At 35.1% G+C, this 24,308-nt stretch overlaps 1 protein-coding gene across 7 annotated transcripts in view; it reads right to left on the reverse strand.

Annotated features, from left to right (window-relative positions):
* LOC127943066 (CUGBP Elav-like family member 5) overlaps window positions 1-24,308 on the reverse strand; it is a 182,262-nt gene that overhangs the window by 149,280 nt on the left and 8,674 nt on the right. For all 7 annotated transcript variants that reach the window (XM_052539197.1, XM_052539196.1, XM_052539195.1 and 4 more), the window contains exon 2: window positions 20,532-20,614. In XM_052539197.1, the coding sequence (XP_052395157.1) occupies window positions 20,532-20,614 (83 nt within the window). The remainder of the gene's footprint in view (window positions 1-20,531; window positions 20,615-24,308) is intronic.

Below are 24,308 nucleotides of genomic sequence, written 5' to 3' on the forward strand. Positions count from 1 at the left end.
TTTTTTCTACTTTTAATATTTAACCATTAACTATAGCCATTAAGGATGTCAGTATAACAGAGAGTTATTAATTTTAAAAGTAAAGTATTTTTTTTAGTAGTATTTAGCCACCTATACCCTTCAGCAAGTATGAAATATACAGAAATTGCATAATTAATTGCATAAATCAAAAACGAAATTCTAAATTAGATAAAGATGAATCTTTAAAGTAATAAAAGTTACTGATTTCCTCTTTTTTCTTTTGTTCTTTGATTAACAGACATCAAAGCAGCTGGGTTATCAGGTTATTTGCTTGCTTGAAGAGCTGCCGCTGATAGACATGTTGTGGATCTGACATGCATCTTATTTTCTTACACTTTCCCTTTTCTGACCCACATCAGGTCTTAAAGTCTCTACTAATGAGATGAGTTGGATCGGGTCTGTTAGATGAGGGAGACAGTCCTCCAGGACAGAGAGAAGACAGAGACATCTTCTTAAATGTGACTCATATATAACAAATATTTACATGCATGCAGTTTTAAAGCAGCTTTGATCACCCTTTTGGTAACTTCATTACTAAAACTGTTGTTATAACTATAACATGCTCTTAGTTTCACTCGTGCTTTAATATAAAGTTATATACAGCACACACCAATGCATTTATGAGCACAGTATAATGGCTGGCAGGATAGGAAAATTAGTTTTTACTACATTTGGTCCTAATGAATGCAATTCTTGTAAAAAAAAAAAAAAAAAAAGAGAGAGACAGAAGCAGCAGTTGTGAGCGGGGTGGCCCTAGCTTCGCCCCTGCGTTAATTGGGTAAAATATTTTTAACTAGTACATAAATAAGTGAATTAATAACAACAACAACTATTCTAACTCCTAACAACAGTAGATGCTCAGAAGAGTTATTAGAAATAGGCATGGATGATTGAACTTCGAACATCTACTGCATGTAAAGTCAACACTGACTTCACTGTCTGACTGCATTAAAGCAGAAATCGTGAGCTTTCTGCATGAATGCATGGGCTAGTGATCTAATTTCTCCTGCTGTGCAGCACATTGGGAAAAATGGTGTGTGTGCATGTGTGTGTGTTGTGGGCAGTGAGGGGGGTGGAGTTGGGGGGGATTATAAAGCGGAGGCTGAAGCAAAAGGGGTCGAAGGAGCCTTTCGGCTAATTATAAAGTGAACGCTTAATTGGAAACCAAAGCAGTTATTTCCTATCATAAGCCCAAGAACGCGTTTTTATCTTTTTTATCTGCTCCATTTATGCAGATAGTTTATAATGAGACCCCATTACAATTGTGCACAAACCGAGAACAAAGGCTAAAGCTTGCTAGCGACTTCAAAATTAAAATATCGTGGTTGGAGCTACACAATCAATATGCAGGTTACATGTACAAGATATACAAAACGATATATAGTTAAAGGTTCACAAATACAGGAAACAGGAGTTCACACCTCCCACTAGCAGTAAAAGCTATTTTGAAAGGCATTAATGCAGGCGAGGCCTGTTGGGTCACGCAGGGAGGCTGTTTGGAGGCTGCAACTGGCTGTAGGGAAGATTTAGGCCTCCAATCCCTGGAGAAAAAGCATTGCCGCTGAGCGAAAAAGAGAAAAAATGGCTTTGATGGGGACGGGATTGCCAGACACAAGTAAATATGTAGAGCGAGGGGGGCACAGCATTAAAGAGAGAGAGCAGCCACTCAGGCGAGTATATCTTGTGAGTATTTTTGTCATATGGATGAACAGATTAGTACGGGCAAAGCAGTCATTAAATAGCCTAAAGGATGTGTGTTCAGGTAAGCGGTCGCTTCGGCATTGAACAGAATGATTTGCTCCTGATTTGCATCCGTTGTTAATTGTATTGTGATGCACTGATGTGGGAACAATCGAGGAAGTGAATGCTTTCAACAAGATGAGTTTGTTTTCACATGCAGCACGCACAGGCTTTGGCAAGCCATCAAACGTTGGAATAACATTCAGACCGAACCTTTTTTCCCCACTTAGCCAGCTGACAATAGGATGTGAAAGCAATTATTTGTTTTCCTCTGAAACTCAAATTTGTCAAAAAGAAACGCATTTACACTCATCCGAACTGCCAAAGCAGTTGACTGGGAGCCATAATGACAGGTATGCTGTCTTTCTGAAGCCCACGGACAGATTTCTTGACTGGAACAAACTCAATTGAATCCAGCGCATGAAATGCAAAAGCTAGGCCAATTTAAGACATCACTATTTAACACAATCACTATTCTCATCTGCTCCTGACAGTCCCTTTGGCAAGCACAATTATGTTAGTGTAAAAGACTAGGTCCAAATGGCTGAACCCATTTCAGAACCTTGGACAGCAACACTGACAGCCTGAAGACATAGGAAATAACAATGTGGCAATTAGACAATATGTGCAAGCGTAATAGCCCGTATTAATATTTGACATAAAATTCTAATGATTCAACCCAACTTTAATTGTATTTTTATTGTAAAAAATATATATATATTTAAATATTATAAATAAATATTTATATATAATTTGTAATTTTTATATAATTTGTGATATGTATATACTTATAATAGCAAATAATTGTATAAATTATAAAATAAAACTAAAGTATAAACAACAACTAATATTACTGTTATTATTTTTATTGTTTATTTAAAAACTATTATTAGTATTATTAATAAAAAATATAATAATAGAAGAAAAAATAAATATAATCGGAAACAACAATAAAATTAAATAGTATTCTTACTTTAATAATTTATTATAAAAATAACAAAAATAACTACTAACATTATTATTATTTTTGTTGTTGTTACTATATTTATAATAAATTATATCATAAAAATATCATTATTTTTACTAGTACTATTATAACTTTTATAATAATAATAAATAAATAAACAATTAAATTAAAAGATCAAATGAAAGCAGATGTGTTACCACAGAAATGATATATTAAAAGTGGTATAACACAAATGACAACTTGTTAAAGCCTATTACCAGTACCCATAATTAATTTTGTCAAAACTTCCTATTGAGCACAAACTCCATGAGGAGAACAAAGGCAGACATCTCTAAGCCCTCCTGCACTTCTCATGGAGAGATGAAAAAGAGGAAAGCTTCCCTTGTTAAATATGTGGCCTCGTCATACGGGAGTGCGTAGGTAGGTGTGGCTAAAAGCAACACTTTACAACAGGATTTGTAATCTTCAGGATATTGCTCCCAGAGAGCTACTGAATGCTGACTACTCACTACTGACTTACCAATCCTGTGGGCGATGGTCTTACTAAAACCCTGTAATTCCTCATTTCAAAATAATGCATAGCTTGTGTCTGAGTAAAAATACGTATGTACTCTTGCACATCTATTAGGTCACAACAGCCTTATTAAATCAAATATACAAGGAGCTGTGGCTGAACTTCACTCAATTTGTTTGCTGCATGTCCAGTTTAGCTAATTAAAATGAGCTAATGCAACACAGCTCCTTGACATTTTGTCCAATTAATTTTGTTACATGCAGTGAAATTAAATTTGTAAATTGTAAATTTGATTAATACATTTGCAATGCATTAGTTATTTTCCGGATCCAGTCCAACCAAGATATATTATTAATACTTAGTTATTTTAATTGATTTATTCTTGAACTTTTTGTATAGTAAAAGGCTGTCTCATTCACTGCTCTCTCACCAGAAAATGTGTTTCCAACTCCGCCCTTACTTAAAGTACTGCAGAGAGATTCATGGAGCACTTGTCTATTTTTAGCCCAGGCAAAGCCATTTAAATCTGTGCCATGATCTTAATTCGATACCTGAACTTAATTAAACTCATCCCCAGGACCAAAGGGGCTTGAATGTAGCCAATTAGTCTCATAGTGCAAATGACGACAGACTGCTTCATTTATTCTAGTGTAACTTCTCGGTAATGAATAATGCATAGTCAGTTTTCAGATGCTGCCCTCAAAGATAAGAATAAGGAGATCTGACAGAGATGGCTTTTTGTTAGGTTTGGATAACGTAATGATTTAAATGTATGATTAAAAATAAATCAATAGAAATAATAATAAATCATTTAGTCCCCCTCATGTCTTTCCAAAACCAACTTTTTGTCATTGTAGACCATAAAAGGAAAAAGGAGGAGGAGACTTTGTGGCATTTTTTTTTTTTTTTAAAGGAACAGTTCACCCAAAAATTTCTAAAAAAAATATTCACTCACCCTCAGGCTATCAAAGATAGATAAGGTACATCTTAAGTAGTTTGTTTCTTCAGCGGAACAGGTTTGGAGATATTTATCATTACATCACTTGCTCTCCAATGAATCCTCTGCAGTGAATGGGTGCCGTCAGAATGAGAGTCCAAACAGCTGATAAAAACATCACAATAATCCACAAGTTATCCACACAACTTCAGTCCATCAGTTAACTTCTTGTTAAGTGAAAAGCTATATGTTTGTATGAAACAAATCCATTATTAAGTTTAACTTTAAATCGTCACTACTTGTTAAATACAAGTCCATAATCCGCTTCCTCTAGTGAAAATGTTGTGTATTCTCACAACATAATCCACTGATATATATGCAAAACAAGAACTGTTTCCGACTGTGTTTCACGTAGAAATGGTACTTGATTTCTCTCCTGATTCAGATTAGATTTGTTTCCACTGGAAGAACTGGTTTGAAGTCAAAAACTTCTTGATGCATTTGTTTCAAATATACATGTTTTTCACTTCATTTCACTACAGGCATTAACTGATGGACTGAAGTTGTGTGGATAACTTGTGGATTATTGTGATGTTTTTATGAGCTGTTTGGACTCTCATTCTGACGGCACCCATTCACTGCAGAGGATCCACTGGTGAGCAAGTGATGTAATGCTACATCTCTCCAAATCTCTTCTGATGTAGCCTGAGGACAGCCTGAGGGTGATTCATTTTTCTTGAAATTTTCCTTTAATTTAATTTAATTTCCTTTAGTCCAGCACAACATGGGGATTAACAAATTGATTGATAATTATTACAAGCATTTGATTATTTCAAGAGTCCAGTAAAACATTTAACAATACATTTGATTACTATTATTTGTGTGTATTGTCTATTTGCTTGTTCATTAGTTGATTAATGATGGATCATAAATCTAAAATGTTATCCTAAGCACGATTAGCTTCATCAATAAATGAGCTCTATTCAGCTTTGTTCAGATTCCACAGAAATACATACAATCCCATTTTATTCCTACACTTATATTGCCAAAGTGATAAAGCATTTCATATGCTGCACACTTTGTGTTGTTTTGCCTAATGGGATACAATCTGGTCGCCATCACATTAATGAGGGACATCTTTAGCGTGATGCACTAACAGACCCTGTCCTCCCTGACAGCATATAGTCTTTCAGAAAAGAAAACAAGGAACATGGCAAATTTCTGTAGAGATAATTTCCTTCAAAAACACACTGTGGGATAAACAGCTATGTTGTGTAAAATAAAACTGAGAGAGCACGAGTGTGATGTGAGAGGAAAATAAAATACCGCCTGATTCATGTAAGTTGTGGTCACATTTATGGTTGTTTGACGAATTTAAAATAATTCTTACTAAATTGTGTTTTCGTTGTTTTAATGCATCGATATTTGCTCAACTACAGAACATCTTGTCATCACCATTCCTTTCGCCTACATGGAAAAACGGCGCTCTGGCATGCAAATGAGTTTCCACTCCCTCTCTGCCATTTTTCCATAGCAGAATCCTGGGAAAGTGCCAAACGGCATGGACGAACCTTGAACTAGGCTGTTGCTCTTCCTAATGCCATGATGGAGCTGCGCTGAAGCATGGATGGTCCCAGGATGGATGACCACAGGAGCTGGCAAGCTGGTGAATTTAGAGTCTATCATGCCTCTTTATGGAGAACCCAAAAATAAAACCTCGGAGGAAGCTGACCCTTAGGAGCCACTACTGCGCATCCACCCACGTACAATGAATGTGGTGTTATTAGACACCAGGTGGCCCTTAAACACAGACGAGAGCTGCAGGATGCATGAACTGTGGGGTTCATGCCATAAGTGGCCTTTTTAAAGTGAAATATATTAAGCTGACAGCATATATCCAGTGTGCATTGTGTGGGTCTGTAGATATTTATCTTTACCTGTTTATGTCTGAAATGCGTGTGTTTAACAACCAATTGGATGTCTAACAGGAAGTCATTCTACCCAAAATAAGCACTGTGGCAGTACCAAGGTACAGAGATGGTATCTTATGGTAAAACTATGATAATGAAATGCTTATTCCAAGAATACCATTGTAGTGGTGTGTAAGTATCATGGAGGTGTACTATAAAATAATACCTTGTTAATAAAGGGGTACATACCAAAAAATAACATAGTAATACCATGGTACTTTGTGTGTTGTATGTTATATAACTATTTAATATTCATACACCATGGAATTTACATGTCACTTTAAGGAAGTTAAAATAATACTATGGTATATGTTCAAAATAAGTATGTAAGTTTTGGTACCTCTTTTGTGTTATTTGCTTGCCATAAGTATATACCATAATGTTTAAATGATACATATATGTATGTAAGTATGAATCTTTTTGGCTACAATATTTATATACCATGGTAATTTTATAATAACCTAAGATACTTCAATGGAATACCATAGTGTGTGTGTGTGTGTGTGTGTGTGTGTGTGTGTGTGTGTGTGTGTGTGTGTATATATCAGCACTCATAATTATGTGACACATACCATGGTATTTAAATGGTACTTAAGGTTTTGGTACTTAAGAATACTGTACCATGTACAAAAAGCATGGTATTTTTATTTAGTGCATATAATGCTTTAATGATTACCACATTCATAAATCTCTGTAATTATATGATATAGCAAAGCAACACTTTATTGTCATCAGTTGTTATGGCTAACTAAAACTAGCCTTAAGCTAAAAATCGTTTTATTATATATTGTTATATTAATAAATACAATAAATTATACAAATTGACAATTATACAAATGCGAATTATACAAATATAAAATACCAAATACTAATAAAAACAAAATACTAAAACAAACATTCAAATCTGAAATGAAATAATAAATGAAAAATAAAAATAATAAATATAAATAATATCAGAAAACACAGACTGACACTGATCCCTTCATGGTAGTATCCAAAAAAACATGCCACATCCATAGTACAGAGTGTCCAATAAATCTGCCTGTAATGCCACAAAAAAGCAGGGTACAAAGAGGACACAGGCCTTCAAAGATGCCCCTCTGTTTGGTGATGTCTTGCTGACATATGCCTAAAAGTCTGACTGAATCTCCCTTTTTTTTATCGAAGGAAACAAAGGCTAGTATATCCTTGTGGAAGCCTGCCTTCTGCCCGACAGTAACACAGATCGATACATCATAAATTATAAATAAGGAAAAAATAGGGTAAATAAACCCAGTAAATAAATGTGTGTTGTCTTGTCTCCCTCCTCCCATTCTCTCTCCTAATGGATCGTGGATTGTGCATCGGTCTGGTATGTAGTGTTCCACTGTTGCCATGACGACTGGCCAGCCAGCCCTGGAGGCAGGAGGTGACGGCAAGCTACAACTCAATTCAGCTCACAAACACATGCACACACAGCTCAGAAATGGGCCTAGAGCGAACACACTAAATATATATATACACACTCATGCATACAACAAACAGCTTGTTTAACCCCAAAGGGGCTAAATATAATAGAAGTATTACTTCAAAAGGGTGTGTTTCAGCTCCTGGCGATTTTATTGGCCCCTTTACAATTCAAAATGAATGTATTGACCCTATTCGCCGGACAATGTGCTTCTATTATATGAGAAACATGTATCACCGTAACTTTGTGTGCTATCTGGAGGCGCTGGGGCAGCATGATTGCTTTCTTTTTCTTTTCCCCTCAAAGAACACAGCAATATGCAGTGTGCGCCATATAGTGCCATGCTGACATCTTAATGATTATCCCCGGGAGGCGTTTGGTGTTCATCACGGTGCTCCATAATGAATCGGTCGCTGTTGTGTGCCGCAGTTCATGACCAGAAGCCGTGAAGTTTTTTTTCTTCCTTCAGACAAAGACGATGTGACCAGTGTGTTATTAGCGGTGTTTCATTTTTATCTGACTTTGGGAGGCAGACTTTCCTTGATGAGAGTGGACAACATGGCGAGCGGCTTTCAAAGATGCTGATCGGCTCGTCACACAGAACGCTTCGGCTCTAAATTGCCTCCCCGACGCACCGCGGGCGGATTTGCCCCAGCTGTGAGGCATCGGCACAAACGCTCCAAAGAGGAGATCTCTAGATGGCGAGGCCGCTTCCCTGCCAGCAGCGAGGCAAACAAATGACATTTGTGTCACTTGAAGTCTCCTCGCAATGTATCTTATGCAGTTAGATCAGAATTTAAATCTGTTTGAAAACAGTTTGGGCAATGATGCTCTAAACTTTAGTCAAAGTTTACTTCGTGAATGACATAGACAGTTGTGATTCAGTGCTGCATTTCAGCACTGGACAGCGACCCTGGCGATCTATAGATGTGCAGCATATTTTGCTGGGTCTTTAAATTGAGAGTTTACACACAATTTTTTTTATTTGTTATTACTCTCACGTTATTACAAAGCTGAATGAGTTCTTTCTTCTGTGGACCACAAGATAGATATTTTGAGAAATGTCTCAACTGTTCTGGCATACAATGAAAGCCAAAACACCACTGGACCCCACTGACTTTCATTGATATTTACCATAAAAGTCTTCGGTAACAATTTACAATAAGATTCATTAGTCAACACAAGTTAACTACTTTAGTTAACATGACTTAAGAATGAACAATACTTCTACAGCATTTATGAATTTTAGTTAATGTTCATTTCAACATTTAATAATTCATTATTAAAATCAAAAGTTGAATTTGTTAACATTAGTTATTGCACTGTGAATTAACATGAACAAAAACTTAATGACTGTATTTTCATTAAATAACAAGAACAACGATAAATAAATACTTTAATAAATGTATTATTCATTGTTTGTTCATAGTAGTTAATACATTTACATTAACTAATGAAACCTTATTGTAAAGGGTTAACATATTTTCTTGTATGTTTTAAGTTACATTCTCAATATAAGCAACTTTAGTTTATCTTAATTTGTGAATTTATATGGTTTTTATTCCTTTTTCAGAACTGAACAGCAGGTTAATAATTTTTTTTTTTTTTTTTGGGTTCACAAAACCTTTTTTGAAAGGTGTTTTATTGTTGTTGTTGTTTTTTTTTTTTTTTTTAGCTTTGAAGCTTTGCTGTTTGAAGGTTTATACTTGCAAGCTCTTATAAACAAAGAAAATGATACAATCGATAGATTGATATAATGTTAGAATGCTAGAAATAACAATAGAAATAATTATATAAAATAACATTAGAATGATAGAAAGAATAAAAGAAAGAATGTATATAATTGTTTAAATGAATATAATTGTATCAGAACACATGAACGTAGCCAAGTTAAACACTGCTCTGGGTCAATAATGTGTTTCAGCACTGGACAGCGACCTCCAGCATAGGCTTTAACTACATACAGATACTGGATTTGAACTTCCTTTCCAGAGACATAGACACATTTTCCTTACCTCCATATGGCATACACTCCAAACCTGCTCAACATGATCAACAAGAATCCGTTCTCCAGGGAACTGGGATTTGATAATATCCATCCAAACAGCAATCACACACACACTGTGATTCTCACTTTATAATAATCAACAGGCGTCCACTAATGTTGAAGATGTTTTATTATGCGTCATTTCCTTTTCCAAAATACCCTTCTTCCCCACAGTGGGGATATTCTGGGCTCAGTACAACTTGAGCTCAATCTGGGTTTGAGAGACACTTGCAATGGAAGTGAACAGGGCCAATTTGTAAACATTAAAATACTCAAGGCTTCAATTGTAAAGCCACAATGATTTTAGTGTGGAAAAATAGCTAACTTGTATACAATTTTACAACCTTTTTTGTTTGTTTGTTTGTTTGTTGTTGATTTAAAACAACTAAAGAATGATTTAAACAGCGATGCGATTATCAGATCATTGTGTGCTTCAGAGTGAAGCACAGGCCCGTTCTTTTACATCCGAGATGATAATGACAAAAAAAATTGTAAACATTAATATATTACATTTATATTACATTTTTTTCTACTTTTACATTTTACAATAGTAATTTGCTATAATAACAACTTTAAAATGTGTTATTATTAGTTATAATAATGATATTAAAAAATATTATTTTTATTGAACACTGTTCATTATTATTATATTTTGTTAAATAAAGTCATAATACTGCAATAGTAATTTTATATTTTATAAAAAAAATATAATAATGTTTCTGAAATAACATTTTTGTTGTTCTGTGAAATTTGTTTTATTGTGTGATTTTAATATTTTTTCACCAGTAAGAATAATAATAATAATGATGATAAAATAAATATAAAGTACTAAGACATTATTATTATTATAATCATTGAAACATTACAATAGCAATATTTGTTTTAACATTTTAACAATAACACATATATTATTCATGTTGTTATTATTATTAATTAATCTTTTTTTATTGTACTGTGAAATTACAATAGATTTATGTCATATTTCCTCAGTAAGAATAATAAAATATGAAATACTAATCATTATTGTTATTAAATAATATGAAACATTTCAATAGCAATATATCATATTTCTATATAAGATTCATAAATAAATCACAATATTTCTGGCCAGTCCTACAAACAAGCCCATCAAACCTAGAGCTTGAAAAAAAAAACATTTTAACACTTTAAATATAGCCAGTTATCAGAGAATACAAAAAAATGCATTTAGATTCATGCAGCCCTACCAGGAATATCCCTTTAAACACTGGACCAGCATTCAATGCAAATGACCTCTACCACCTGCTACGCTCTTTCCCCGTCCACCCATGTTCAGGGTCACCGCCTCACATGCTCTACGTGTGAGTGTTGAAAGTCTCGCAAGCCTATTCTAACCTCCGGGGAAGACAAGAGGGGGATCACGAACAGTCCCTCATCACGGCTCCTGTCAATCAAACACAATGACACAACCCACAGCTAATCCGACGAGGGCCTTGTCTCCGCAGACAAACATGCGTGGAGCCCTACCTTCTGTGTCCAGGGCAGATCTGCCTTTTAAATGAGGGATGGAGACAGACAGAGATATAATGAGAGAGAGGGGGATATCTCTCTGGTTTTAACATGAACTACTGCTCTCACACCCCGCTGAAAGTATGGCTTCAAGCTGTCGGCATGACCCCGTGTCCTCGCCTCCTCCTGATTTCTCTCTCCTTCCTCTTAGTCGTTCCCTCCAGCTAGCGCTAATCTCCCTCTCCTTATTGCTCGATCTGTCTTCACTGGATCCATTGCCTCAGAGACCCCCGCTTCTTTTTGTTTTGTCATTCTTTATCTCTCTCATTTTAAACAATCTTTCCAGCTCCGCAGCGCCGGGTGTCGTTCATTTTCTCTCCGTCGAGGTCGGAAGCAATTAGTAGCTGCTGCGAGATGTCGTTTAAAATGTTTGATTCTCCCGAACCAGAGGTGACCATCACCTTGATACCTCGGGTCATATCATGTCATGAGTAATTGTATATCAGAGTGTTTAATCATAAAAAAAATTTATATATAAGAAGCAATCAAAAGTCATAACTTCAACACAGTACAAAGTACTTCATCTCATGTTTCTTTTTTCCCATATTTGTAAAAAAAAATATATATTTTATTTTTATCTTCCACAATATAAACTGATGCATTTCAGCAGTCACACAGTAACTTCATACTCAAACCTAACCCCAAAAAATGACTCTTCATCATTCCAGCATCCTGTCTCCAGCCGCTAAAAACCTTTAGAAACGACTTGACCAGCTCATGACACAGAAGATAGACTGGCAGGAGGAAGATGTGGGTCTTCACTGGGGCCCTCGTTCAGCCCTCATTCCTCCTGTCCTGAAGCCAGACTCCTTCAGACAAGACCCGAGAGAGAGAGAGTGTGAGAGCGTTGTGCCAAAAGTACAACCACTACAACTCCGGCTCATGTACACACACACATACACACTGGTTTCACACCGCTAACCCAGATCACATCGTCACATGACTCAATCCCACAGACGGCTGCTTCCCGGTCCAGCTACAACTTGAAATAGACTAAAATTACAAAATATGAACACATTTTTAATTATTTTTTATGAAGTAAAAAAGCCAGAAGAGCGCCTAAATAATAACCCGTTTTGGAGGATTATTTTGTTTTCAAGGCATTTTTCCATTGCTATGAGGGTCATATTTAAAATGGAAGACAGAAACTGGCAACGTTCCCGGTTATCAAGAGAACAGAGCTTGAATGAGCAGCTGAACTCCACTTGGATCTGAAGCGTAAATTGTGCTTAAAAGTGAAACAGAGGGTAAGAACAAAAACCAGGCAAACACTTGTGGGAATGGGACGCTTCCCAAATCTGAACCAATTAAGAAAAGCCTTGTCGCCAGTGCAGATAAGGAAGCCATTAGCTTGTTCATGTGTTGTTTTTGTTGTTCTTTCTCACAGGAATGTGCCAAAGTGCACCGCCAGCTTTTCACTAAATACCTTGAAATAAGCAAATGGCTCATGGGACGTGAGGTCTGGCGAAACATCTGGCAAATCTAATGGAAGAAAAGAAAAGAAAAGAAAAGAAAAGAAAAGAAAAGAAAATCAATATGGTATTTTTACGGCACTCAAAAGTATTCCAAGGAATTAAGGAAGCTCAATTATGCAACATAAGAAATAAATCAAAATCATGGCAAAAACATCTAATTATGACTTAACGCTGAAACTGAGATAATCATCGAGAAAACTGAGACAAAACTGAGGCAAAACAAAAAAAACTAAATTATGACAAAGTTTAAATCACAAGATACTAAGTGATAATTATGAGATAAAAAGGTGAAATTACGAGATATAAACAATTATGACAAAGTCAAAACTGTGATACAAAGTCAAAAATGTCATTAAAAGAATTATCAAAAAGTCACAGATGAATGTTGAAATTATAAAATAATCATTCGAAAATACAGACAAAAAATAAAAATAAACTTATGGCATAAAAAGATTAAATCATGAGATGCCACGTGATAAATTAAATAAATATTAAATAAATTATTTAATTAAGAGATAAAAATTGTGACAACATTTACGAACTGACATACAAATTCAATAAAATCTAATTGACAAAGTGATGAATTAGAGACAAAAATTCTGAATGATGGGATACAAATTTGGAATTAAGAGCAAAAAATGACGTTATGGGGTCAAAATTGGCATTAAAACATAATTATGACAAATATTATGAGCGAAAAAGACATTTATGAGACATAAAGTCATAATTATGAGATATACAGGTCATATTTAACAAGAGTCGTAATTTGAAAATTTCAACTTCTTTAATATCATAATTTTGAGTTGGTACAGTACTTCAGTTATGATTCACCACAGCATGAATTTATTTCCCTTTATGTGGTGGAAATGAGCTTACTCTTACTCTTACTCTTACTACTTAGAGAAGTAACATTGTACATTCAATATCATGCTGTTCTTAAATAATGTAAATGTAAAAAATAATACAGCACTTTAAGAAAGAAAGACTGTGATAATTCTCTCGTCTCAGGGTCGTGGGGAGTGAAATCCTTGAGGATCACTCTAGTGCATTAGCTTTTTACTATGTACATTACACCCCTGTGCCATTATACACACACAGACACACACCCCGTGTAACGCTGCAGTCATACGTCTGCATCTCTCCATAACAGCGGAAGCGGCACTATAAAACTTCATGAAGTGAGAGGCAGAGTCTCCACTGTGATTTCTCATATGACAGCACTGGAGACTTTCTATTCATCACACACTGCCGGCCATGTAACTGCATTACCACAAACATATCCAGCCATCAGAGAGCACCACAATCCACCAGCTCACTCCATTGTCAAGTCAGTGAATCAGCGTATCTGAGAGAGAAACAGACTAATAGAGAGAGACGGGCAGACAGCAGGAAATATGCTCAAATGTACCCAAAATTCAAATGCAAACAAATGCTGAAAATCATATTAGAGAATCACTGTTTGCCTTGAAGATAAAAAGCAACGGCTAGACAATAAAGGCGATTTGCTCTGCTATTGTTTGTGCATGGTACTTTATAGCCATTTTTAGTCTGGTCACACAGTATTCATCAAAAACTGCTGTATTTATATTCTGAACACATGTTGCCTGTGACCTTGTGTTCACTCGAAATGATTGTTGATTTGCTAGCATATATTTATCTAACGTTGAGTCAGAAATACATATAAAAATAACACAATCCTGAGATCAAAATTGAAAATAAATTGTATTTTAATACAAAGTAACCTATTTTTAATTTACAGTAAATATAAAATGGGATTTTTTAAAGCATTGATACCATTAACAAAAGAAAATCAGATGTGATTATAAATATAATACAAAAGATAAATGTAAGAATTAAAAGATTTTTAAAATAATTATGTTTATGTTTATTTACTTTTTAGTCAGTAGTATATATTACTGTTACAACTACTCATTAAACTATAACAATAACATTATTAAATCAAAAAAATTTATCATTAAAACATACAAATATTAATAAAACTAAATACAATTATACATATGATATATGATAACAATATATATTATAAACCATAGAAAAAAAATGAAATATGCTTTTTCACTAATGTATACTATTTCTTTCAGTTGAAATAGACTTACATTTGAGTCTGGGACTATGCTTAAGCCTTGTCTGTGAATAACTTCTCGAGGTATTTTTCAGAACTGGAGTGGTTCGGATTACTTGCGTACTATTGTGATGTTTTTATCAGCTGTTTGGACTCTCATTTTGACGGCACCCATTCACTGCAGAGGATCCAATGGTGAGCAAGTGATGTAATGCTACATTTCTCCAAATCTCTTCCCATTAAAGAAACAAACTCATCTTCACCGTGTTGGGTAAAGTACTCATTTAATATAACCATATCTGAAAACACGGAAAAGCATATTTGTATATATATTTAGAGAGAGAGAGAGAGAGAGAGAGAGAGAGAGAGAGAGAGAGAGAGAGAGTAAAAAAATAGATAATTTCAAGAATGTTTTCCAGGATAGGGTATTTTTTCTGGCAAAAACGCAATTTGGCCAGTTCACACATCTTCCATAGACGGATGTGAGAACAAGCAACGGATCTGGGCATAAAACACACACCTTAAATTACACCGGATTTGCAGCGGGGCAGAGCCAATTCCGGAGGAGCAGGTGAATTTGCAATTCCAGCAGGGGTGTGGAGCCCCGCGGACAGCATGAGATCATACACGCCGAAATGTGGCAAAACCGCTTTCATTTTCTCCAAGCGTGGCTGGCCTTCCTGCACAGACACAGTGAGCGTGCCTGATTTCTCACGGATGCAGTTGGAAAAATATACCTTTTATGAAGTTATATACGTATGGCATCCCAAACTAGAGTTTAAAATGCACAGCAGGCTTGACAGAGCTGTTGTGTGCATGTCAAAACAAATAGGTTTCTTTGCTTTCACATTGTTTTGACTCAGTGTGATATGTCCTGTTCCAGTCTTGATGGATGTATATGCTGGCGTACAGCATCTATTTAAAACAGTTTGGCAGGCGTGACATACATATCTTAACATATTTTTTTAATAGATTTCACATCTTCACTATAACCTCATTTTCAACTTAAATCGGTGGATTAAAAGCAATTTAGATCGATTCTAAAAATGGTTAGCTGCTATATTGCAACAAATTCAATTTGCAGTTATGAATCATCTTTTTCACCAGCTGCTTGGAAACAGGGGAGCATGCTTTATATAAATACACTTAAAATACTGCTGAGATTAATTTATGTAGTAGTTCCAGTGTTCTTGTTACAATTTTACATTAATACGTTGAGTGACCTCAATAAAAAAAAAAATTCCATGAAATCGAATTTTGATTTGTAATGGTACGTTTGGTTCTTGTTAGAGTCAGAAATCCTTTAAATAGACAATATATTATAAGTAAGAATATGTTTAATAATGTGCTTGAATTATTATTATTGCTGTTTTGTTGTTGTTGTTAATTAAAAAAAAATTTAATCATATATTTTTATTCTAATAACAACAATAACACAAGTATTTTATGTATCCATAATAAATATTATTATTATTGTTGTTGTTGTTGCTATTAATAATAAACAACTTAATAATATTATTGTATTTTAAAAAGTATTGTAATTTAATAATAATAATATAATAAAACAATAATATAATAAATAAGAATAAAATAATAATAACATTAATAAAATTATTTTTATTTTGAATGATTTTGAATGAACAACAACAATCAATAAATAAAATTATTTATTATTATTATTATTATTATAACATTCACTTAAAAGTGAACCATTAACAACAGGCACAGATGGAACTTACATTTAAATTACATTTAAATAAACCTATATACGTTAATCTTTCTACTTCTAGTGCTCACTTGCCAAATCAGTTGGCCGAAGATTACATCACCTAACAAATATTCATTCATTCAAGCTTTATAATATTTCTCCACACATTTTAGATCATTTCTATTCCCGTTTTAAAGTACTCAACTACAAAATGACTCAAAATGGCTTTCTGGACACTGACCACACATACACACGAACAAAATCAAGCACCCATCCCACTACGCACAAACATACACAGATCACCGCCGTTAGCCCTGGATGATCCTGACAAGCTGCCATGTATACATGGTGATGTTTTCACCACATCTCGCACATTGTGGAGCTGATGTTCCTCAGAGGTCACTGATGGGGAAGTGTGGTATCGAGGCGGACAGCTGTCAGAACGCCTTCTTCGCCCTCACCCAGCTTCCTCCTCCTGCTCCTCCTCTGCCTTAGGGTGTCCTCCGACTCCTATTATGGGGCGCATATGTGCCCCCTTGTCAAAGCGATTCTTAGCAGTGCGTTGATCTTGAAGGCTCGGCGAAATCCCAGCTGGAGTTAAACTAGGAGGATCTACGCTGTCTGATCGATCTTGGCAGTTGCTGCGTGTGAGAATGCACTCTGGGGATGATCCGTCCAAGAAAAAGTGGCCGTTTACGTACAAGTTGAACAGCTAAAATTGCTAACTGGAAAGTTATAAAAACATAACAAACATGAACATAAATGAAACATAACTAGTAATAATTATGTGACAAAAGAACATAAAACGACACAAATATGGTATATGGTATATAAATAACACTAGAGCCTAACTGATCACCTCCTGATCATCTCACATCAAGGATTTTGCTAAGAGGGACTCAAGGTCAGTCAAGAGTTAAGGACAAAACACAAGCATAAATAACTTCCAGATCTTCTCCGAGAGAAGCTTAGTTTACATGAATTACTCTGTAGCCTCTGGCATCTGCATATCAAGCAGGATTTAGCAAACAAACAACTGGCATATCTGCTTACCATCAACGTATTGAGGCGGGGATGTTGGGGGAAGATTCAGGGATAGGCTGTTTGGCCAAGACTTACTTCAGGCCACTTCAGCAGATATACACGGAGGAGAGAGCGTGTTTGCAAAACAGTTTTAAAATGGACTAGTCATGGGTTTACCTGAGCGACTAATATTACAGGTTTAGTTCACCAAAAAATTCTAGCATCATTCACCCTTCATGTCCTATCTGTATGAAGTTATTCTTTCTGCAGAACATGAAAAAAATTATTCTGGAGAATATTTCCACCCAAACAGTTCCGGTTGCCATTGACTTCCATTTCATTTTCTTTCTTTTTTTTTCTTTTTTTTTTTTTTGTCCATACAATAGAAGTCAATGGGTTTGATTGCAAACATTTTCTTAATGTATCTTGTGCAAAAGAAAGAAAGAAATTCAGATTTGGAAAAACACGAGGGTGAGAAAATAAAAGACTCGGTAATGAAAATTGTGTCATTATATTATATTTATGCATTTAGGAGACACTTTTATCCAAAGCAATTTACAGTGCATTCAGTCTAACAATGTTTTACCTTACATGTGCTCCATGGGAATTGAACCAACAACCTTGCGCTGCTTATGCAATGGCCTACCATTTGAGCCACAGGAACACTATGTTCTTGGCACTATGTTATATGTTCACCGTCATGTCAGTTGGGTCCAAAACAACATTGGGTTCCACTGTCTTTTATTTTATGGACAAAAAAAAAAAAAAAAAAACATTACGGAGAGAAAACAATGTCAATTTAAATTTTGGGGTGAACTGTCCCTTTAAGAAAATGCCCTGAATAATTAGACTGGTTTCAGGGGTACTTATTATCTGGGTATCAGGGATAGTTGTATGGCTACAGACGCAGTGTTTGGAGTGTGTTAAATTTAGAAGACGCACCTTTTCCTGAGAGGATTTTACAGAGCAAACTGTAAAAGCTAACGTGCATCGCACTGTCAGCGTGCTAATTAGAGCACCACAGCTAAAATATTAAAACTAAGATATGCATATACAAGAGTCAACCAACATGTCCTATTCCTAGCAGGCAAACACATGCACATAAAAAAACACTCAGACTCTTCAGCAAACACCTGCTAGCTTATTCTGGTAAGTAAAGCTGATGCAATGATGTCACACATGCAGCAAGTCTGTGTACATGTGTGCGTTTCTCTCACCCCACAGTGCGATGGGGAAGTTGTGATATTCAAAATAGACTGGGATGACATGTGTCACATTCTGATTTCCACCTCCTTCATCTTTTTTTTTCCTCCTTTCGGGCTCAAATGTTCTCCTGGGGGTAAAAGGGTGTGTGGGTGTGTGTTTGACATAGTGGCAACTAAATTGATTGTAGGATACCACTGCTTCTTTAAAACCTTCTTCTTACGTAAAGGTTTCAATGGTCTGCAACCTTAAGACATCTCTGAACGCATAGATATTTTTACTTTAAATCTCTAGAACCTCTGTAATACCAATCGATGACAAACATGAACCAGAGCCATAAAAGAGAAATTGTATAAATAAAAGACAAATTCTGAAAATTATCCAACGTTTGATTTAAATTGCTCATGATATTATTATTATGATGATAAATATATATATATATATATATATATATATATATATATATATATATATATATATATATATATATATATATATATATATATATATATATATATATATATATATATAAGTTAAAAAAAGAATAAAGAATCAACTTGGGCTGTTTAGGATATTGGTACAAATAATCACAAACAATTATCTAAAGCTGCAGAATGTAGAATGTAAAGTAAAAACAAATAATAATAATAATAATAATAATAAAAATGTAATTTCAAAATAAAAAAATAGAATAACACTTTATAATATGTATTCATGAAGCAAAATTGATGAACAAGATAAAGCAAAAATTCAAGCAAAGCCATATTTGCATCTGTGATGCTAAATTACTGAAAAAACAAACAAATAGTAATAATATTAACTGTCATGTCAAAATGAAAAAATCAAACATAAATATTTAATCATTTAATAATAAAGCAAACCAAAGCAATGCAAAACAAAACAAAAAACACATGGTCAACCAACAAATTTCCTGGCACACACATATAGACATTGTCTTTTTTTTTAAAGGTCACAAAAAAATAAAAAATAAAAGCAATGTTGCTGGTGCTATATTACCATCTATGATGTCAAGTTTATAAACAAACAAATAAATAACAATAATATAAAATATAATGTCAAATAAAATAAAAAAATGCTACAGTAAAACATATAGAATAGAAACAAAACAAAAATCAAAGCAAAGTGAAAAGCAAAACAGAATTAAACAAAGCAAAGCAAAAACAAAACAAACAAATGCTGTAAACAAATAATGTAAATATTTAGAGGTCCAAAAGGGAGGGGGGCAATTATGCAATACTGCCGGTGCCATATTTAAATCTACATTGCTCTCTGTGCATCCAAGTTTCCAGCAGGTTACTTCAGAAGATATGTTTGCCAGCATAACAACATGTCATGGTTATACCATTCACTATGGCTGTGTACGGCCGCAAAGACTACTGTCAGACCTCCGAGTGTGTTTTGTGCTTTGAATGCAGCTGCAATTGCCAGGTATCCTGAGAAGCACATATCACTCAATGGAAACACTCTCGATACACCCCACTATGTTTATTTTTGTGCGTCTGGAATACTTTTGTGCAACTGGGCAACAATGACTCACTGGCTTTTTGCGTAAATGGAGCAGTTTGGAAAAATTGAGAGAACAAATGAATTGACATTTGCTATCCCTGCATCCCCAAACCCTGCGCTGAAAGCATCGGATCAATGCCTGCAAATGTCCCCAGGGAGAAGTACCATGAAATGGCTCAAAGCCTGATCTTAAAAGGCTGGGTTATCGACTGATTTCTGCTCCAAAGCATTTAGCTCTCTGTCTAAAACATATGGCTTTAGCTTTGACTGGCATGGTGGCCCTCTTAAAGAGGTGAGGCAAAAGGCTGGCAGTGGACTTACCCCCGGCAGTGTCTTCTGTTCGTGGAGGGCGTTCTGGGCTTTGATGGCCGACTCGCGGGCACAGTAGGTGAGGAACGCGCAGCCTGTGTGACAAAAAGGAACAGAGACTTTCAATGACTTCGATAGACAGTGGTCTTGAACTCAATACTGCATGATATCGACGGGAGGCCAAAGTCATTTCAAGTAACTAAACAGCTTTTGTAGCAAATAACAGTGGCCAGACAATCAGCACAAAAGCATTTACATGTATTTATTTAGAGCAGGAACTAACATGCATAGTTGCTTTCAAATGAGTACTATTAGGGTAGTAAGGAAGAACACCATACAAATAGTGCTAATTTTGCTTAAAATGTAAAAAATAAATAACACCTGCTGTTGGTCTTCCAGCCTGACCAAATAAAAATATTCAACGGATCAACCTGATCAGGTTTGGAGACCAACTAAAACCAGCTTAGTCCAGTGTAAGATGACTTTTCCCAGCAGGGAACTTGCCAAATTTTAGCTAGAGCAAATGATTAAAGGGTTAGTTCATCGAAAAATAAAAAAAAATTTGGTGAACTATCCCTTTAAGTGCAGAAAACTACAGAAAAGTAGCATCCACCACAAGACTGAAGTTAGTCACACATTCCACAAGTTCTTGTTTCCACCACTGAGGAACAGTGAAAGTGAAGGTTTCTGAAAGTTACCTTGATTAATTAATTCACTTACCACACAGAGCGGGAAGGGACGTGGATCTGGGAGAGAGAGTTTTGGTAAAAGGCTACAGACCCAAGATGGTCTTGTGTGTTAGCATCAAAGCTTTGACTCAGAAACCAAAAGGAAGAACAGATGCGCCGGCCTTCATTTAATTCAAGATTCAAGTCCACCCACAACACTGTGTTCCTATCGAGTATCACCACTCGCCAGCACAGTGCCTCCGCGTCCCTTACAATGACAAGGCCAGAGGTGCCATGAGGTGTCCCTGCAGACAAGCTAAATACAGACAGTCTATTTTCTAACATGGGGGAGCCTGTCCAGTCCGCTTTACAATGGATGTGCCTGTGTGTGTTTCTGTGTACGTGTGTGTGTGTTTAAGTCCAGATGAGCCAGCCATCCCTGTCCGAGATTCTTGGCCATCTAGAAAGCCCTGACTACCCTTGACATCCTGACAGGGAGGCAAACAGTGGCAGAGAACAAGAAAGAGAACCTTCGAGCCTCTTGGGTCCCAAAGACAGAAATGTGACTTCATAAAAACATGCACATTTGCACACCGAATTATATAACCCTTGTGCCACAGGTATCAGGGAACAGGAGACTTTGCAGGAAGAAGACCACTGGCAGACTCACTGGCAACAATCAAACTGCAAAATGCATTTATCTCATAATTATTTATCCCTGACAGGCTATATATATATATATATATATATATATATATATATATATATATATATATATATATATATATATATATATATATATTTATGAGCACAAATATTCAAATATAAATCTCTAAGCTTGACTCCATTCATCTGCTCTGCTGTTGGTCCCACTATATGAGGACTCTGAGAATGTGACTTGGGGTCATGAACAGTTCAAATCCAAATAAGACTTGGCCAAAACATTGTCCTCTCAAAACGACTTGCTGAGACAGACAAACAAACAAGTCACCTGCGTTCTTTTATATTTGTTATTGTATCAGTCCCACTAACCCTGTAGTGCTTTCAAACAGATCAAAGCTTTGTTATGTCTCAAATCCTCCCGCCAAGACAGGCTCTTTTCAATCTGTGCCGAGCACCTGATCTTGCAATTTCTCTTGAACCAAACTGGATACATTTACAATGCATTCACAAAGGATACTCCGAGTAAATGAGTTACCCTACTAATATTAGGCAAAAAAAAAATACTAATTGTGTGAGTGTGTCCATGAGAGAGAGAAAGTGACAGTAAAACAAGATAGCAAAAGAATCATTTAAATTCTAAACCTCTCACTTTGATGCATAGTGCAATCGCAGCCCATAGGCACCATCAAATTCCTAATTGGAATCCAAACACGTACAGATTACTGCTCTGCTGTTGCATACTAGGCACGCAATTTTGGGCTGCATGATGAAATTATCTGAAACTCGATATAAAAAGATCACGCATGGAAACGGCTGACGCTGCACCCTAAGGACAGAGTGTGGAAATGATCTACCTCATTGTTTGATAACCATCTCTACTGTTTGATCAGATGCGATTAAAAAATTAACAAAGGGAGATGCACAGTTAAAAGGGAATGGATTTTACTTCAAAATTATAGCTGATATAATACTTTTTCTATATGTAGGTGAATATATTCTGGTGAAACGCTTCACTGAATAGGAATATAAATAGAGTGATGTACAAAAACCTGACATCACACTGAAAATCCGTGATTTTTTTTATTTGTTTTTTTTACCTTTAAACCTTAAAAAAAAATGTTAAATGATAAATAACTAAAAACATTGTGAACTAAATTGATTGTGTATTAATCAATTGTTCTAATTAAATTTCTCGATATGTTATATGATATATCTAAAAAAAAAAAGCAAAAACAATACTTATTTCTATAAAATATGAATCTAAAATATAATTAATTAGAATTCAAATGTTAGTTTTTAATAATAGGAACTGAGGAGCATTTCGATTAGAGGTCTCTATTGAATGGTTTTGTGTTTTGAAGTAATCTCTCTTTTGTTTCATGGTCTTTTATTGTATTGTTGACTGTTTATAACATTGATATTTGTATTATTTTATGTGTGTTCAGCACTTTGATAAACATTCGCTGTTTTTTTTTATGCTTTATAAATACATTTTGACTTTTACTTTACTTTGAATCACATTTTATATATATATATATATATATATATATATATATATATATATATATATATATATATATATATATATATATATATATATATATATATATATATATATAAAGAAATAAATAACAAAATAATAAAGTCAAATGTAGCTACTGCTATCAAAACTATACCTCAGTCTTTTGAACATCTGGGATTTTATTCCCATTTAATTCTGGAAATAAATATAATTTTCAAATTTTGGACATTTAAAAAAATACATAATAAATAAAAATCATTATGATACAATGAAGATGAAATATTCTGCACTATTTCTAGTTAATTTATGAACCATTTTTAATAACATCTCTTATTGTGTTATGCAGATATTTAAAAAATGCAAAAACAATATTTGTTTATATAAAAACATGTCCTTAAAATGTAATAAATTAATTAAAATTACATTTACATTTTGAAATACATTTTAAATTCAAACTGAGGAGCATTTTCACTAGTGGTCTCAGACTTTCAGATGTCTTGCGAAATAGTTTTTCCTGAATCACAGAAGTCAAATGTAGTCACCCCCAGCAAAAACGTGCCTCTCTCTTCCAGGAAAGTAATGGCATCTAACCCCTGTGCTAATAAGCAATCACACAGACAGAGGCCCATGAGGCCTGCGGGTCTGAGGAATGGCGTAAAGCTTCATGGGGAGGTAGAGAGGCATAGCAGTAATTAAGCAAGCTGAATTGAAAGTGCCGCTCCTGACAGCCCCCATTTGCTGTGTTTTTTTTTTTATAGTAAAAGCCGAGCCATTGCACCACCATACTGCCCCCCACCCCCCATCTAAATTGTGAGCAAGCCTTGAACTGTGAGGTGCCTGTTAAGTGCAAAGGTCTTGGCGCTAAATCTGCTTTCATGCCCTCATTCTCCAGTTCTCGCCTGAGCACTTTGCAACTTTGCGAGCAGTCCCATCATT

The sequence above is a fragment of the Carassius gibelio genome, chromosome A22 (genome assembly GCF_023724105.1).
Source record: "Carassius gibelio isolate Cgi1373 ecotype wild population from Czech Republic chromosome A22, carGib1.2-hapl.c, whole genome shotgun sequence".
NCBI lineage: Eukaryota > Metazoa > Chordata > Actinopteri > Cypriniformes > Cyprinidae > Carassius > Carassius gibelio.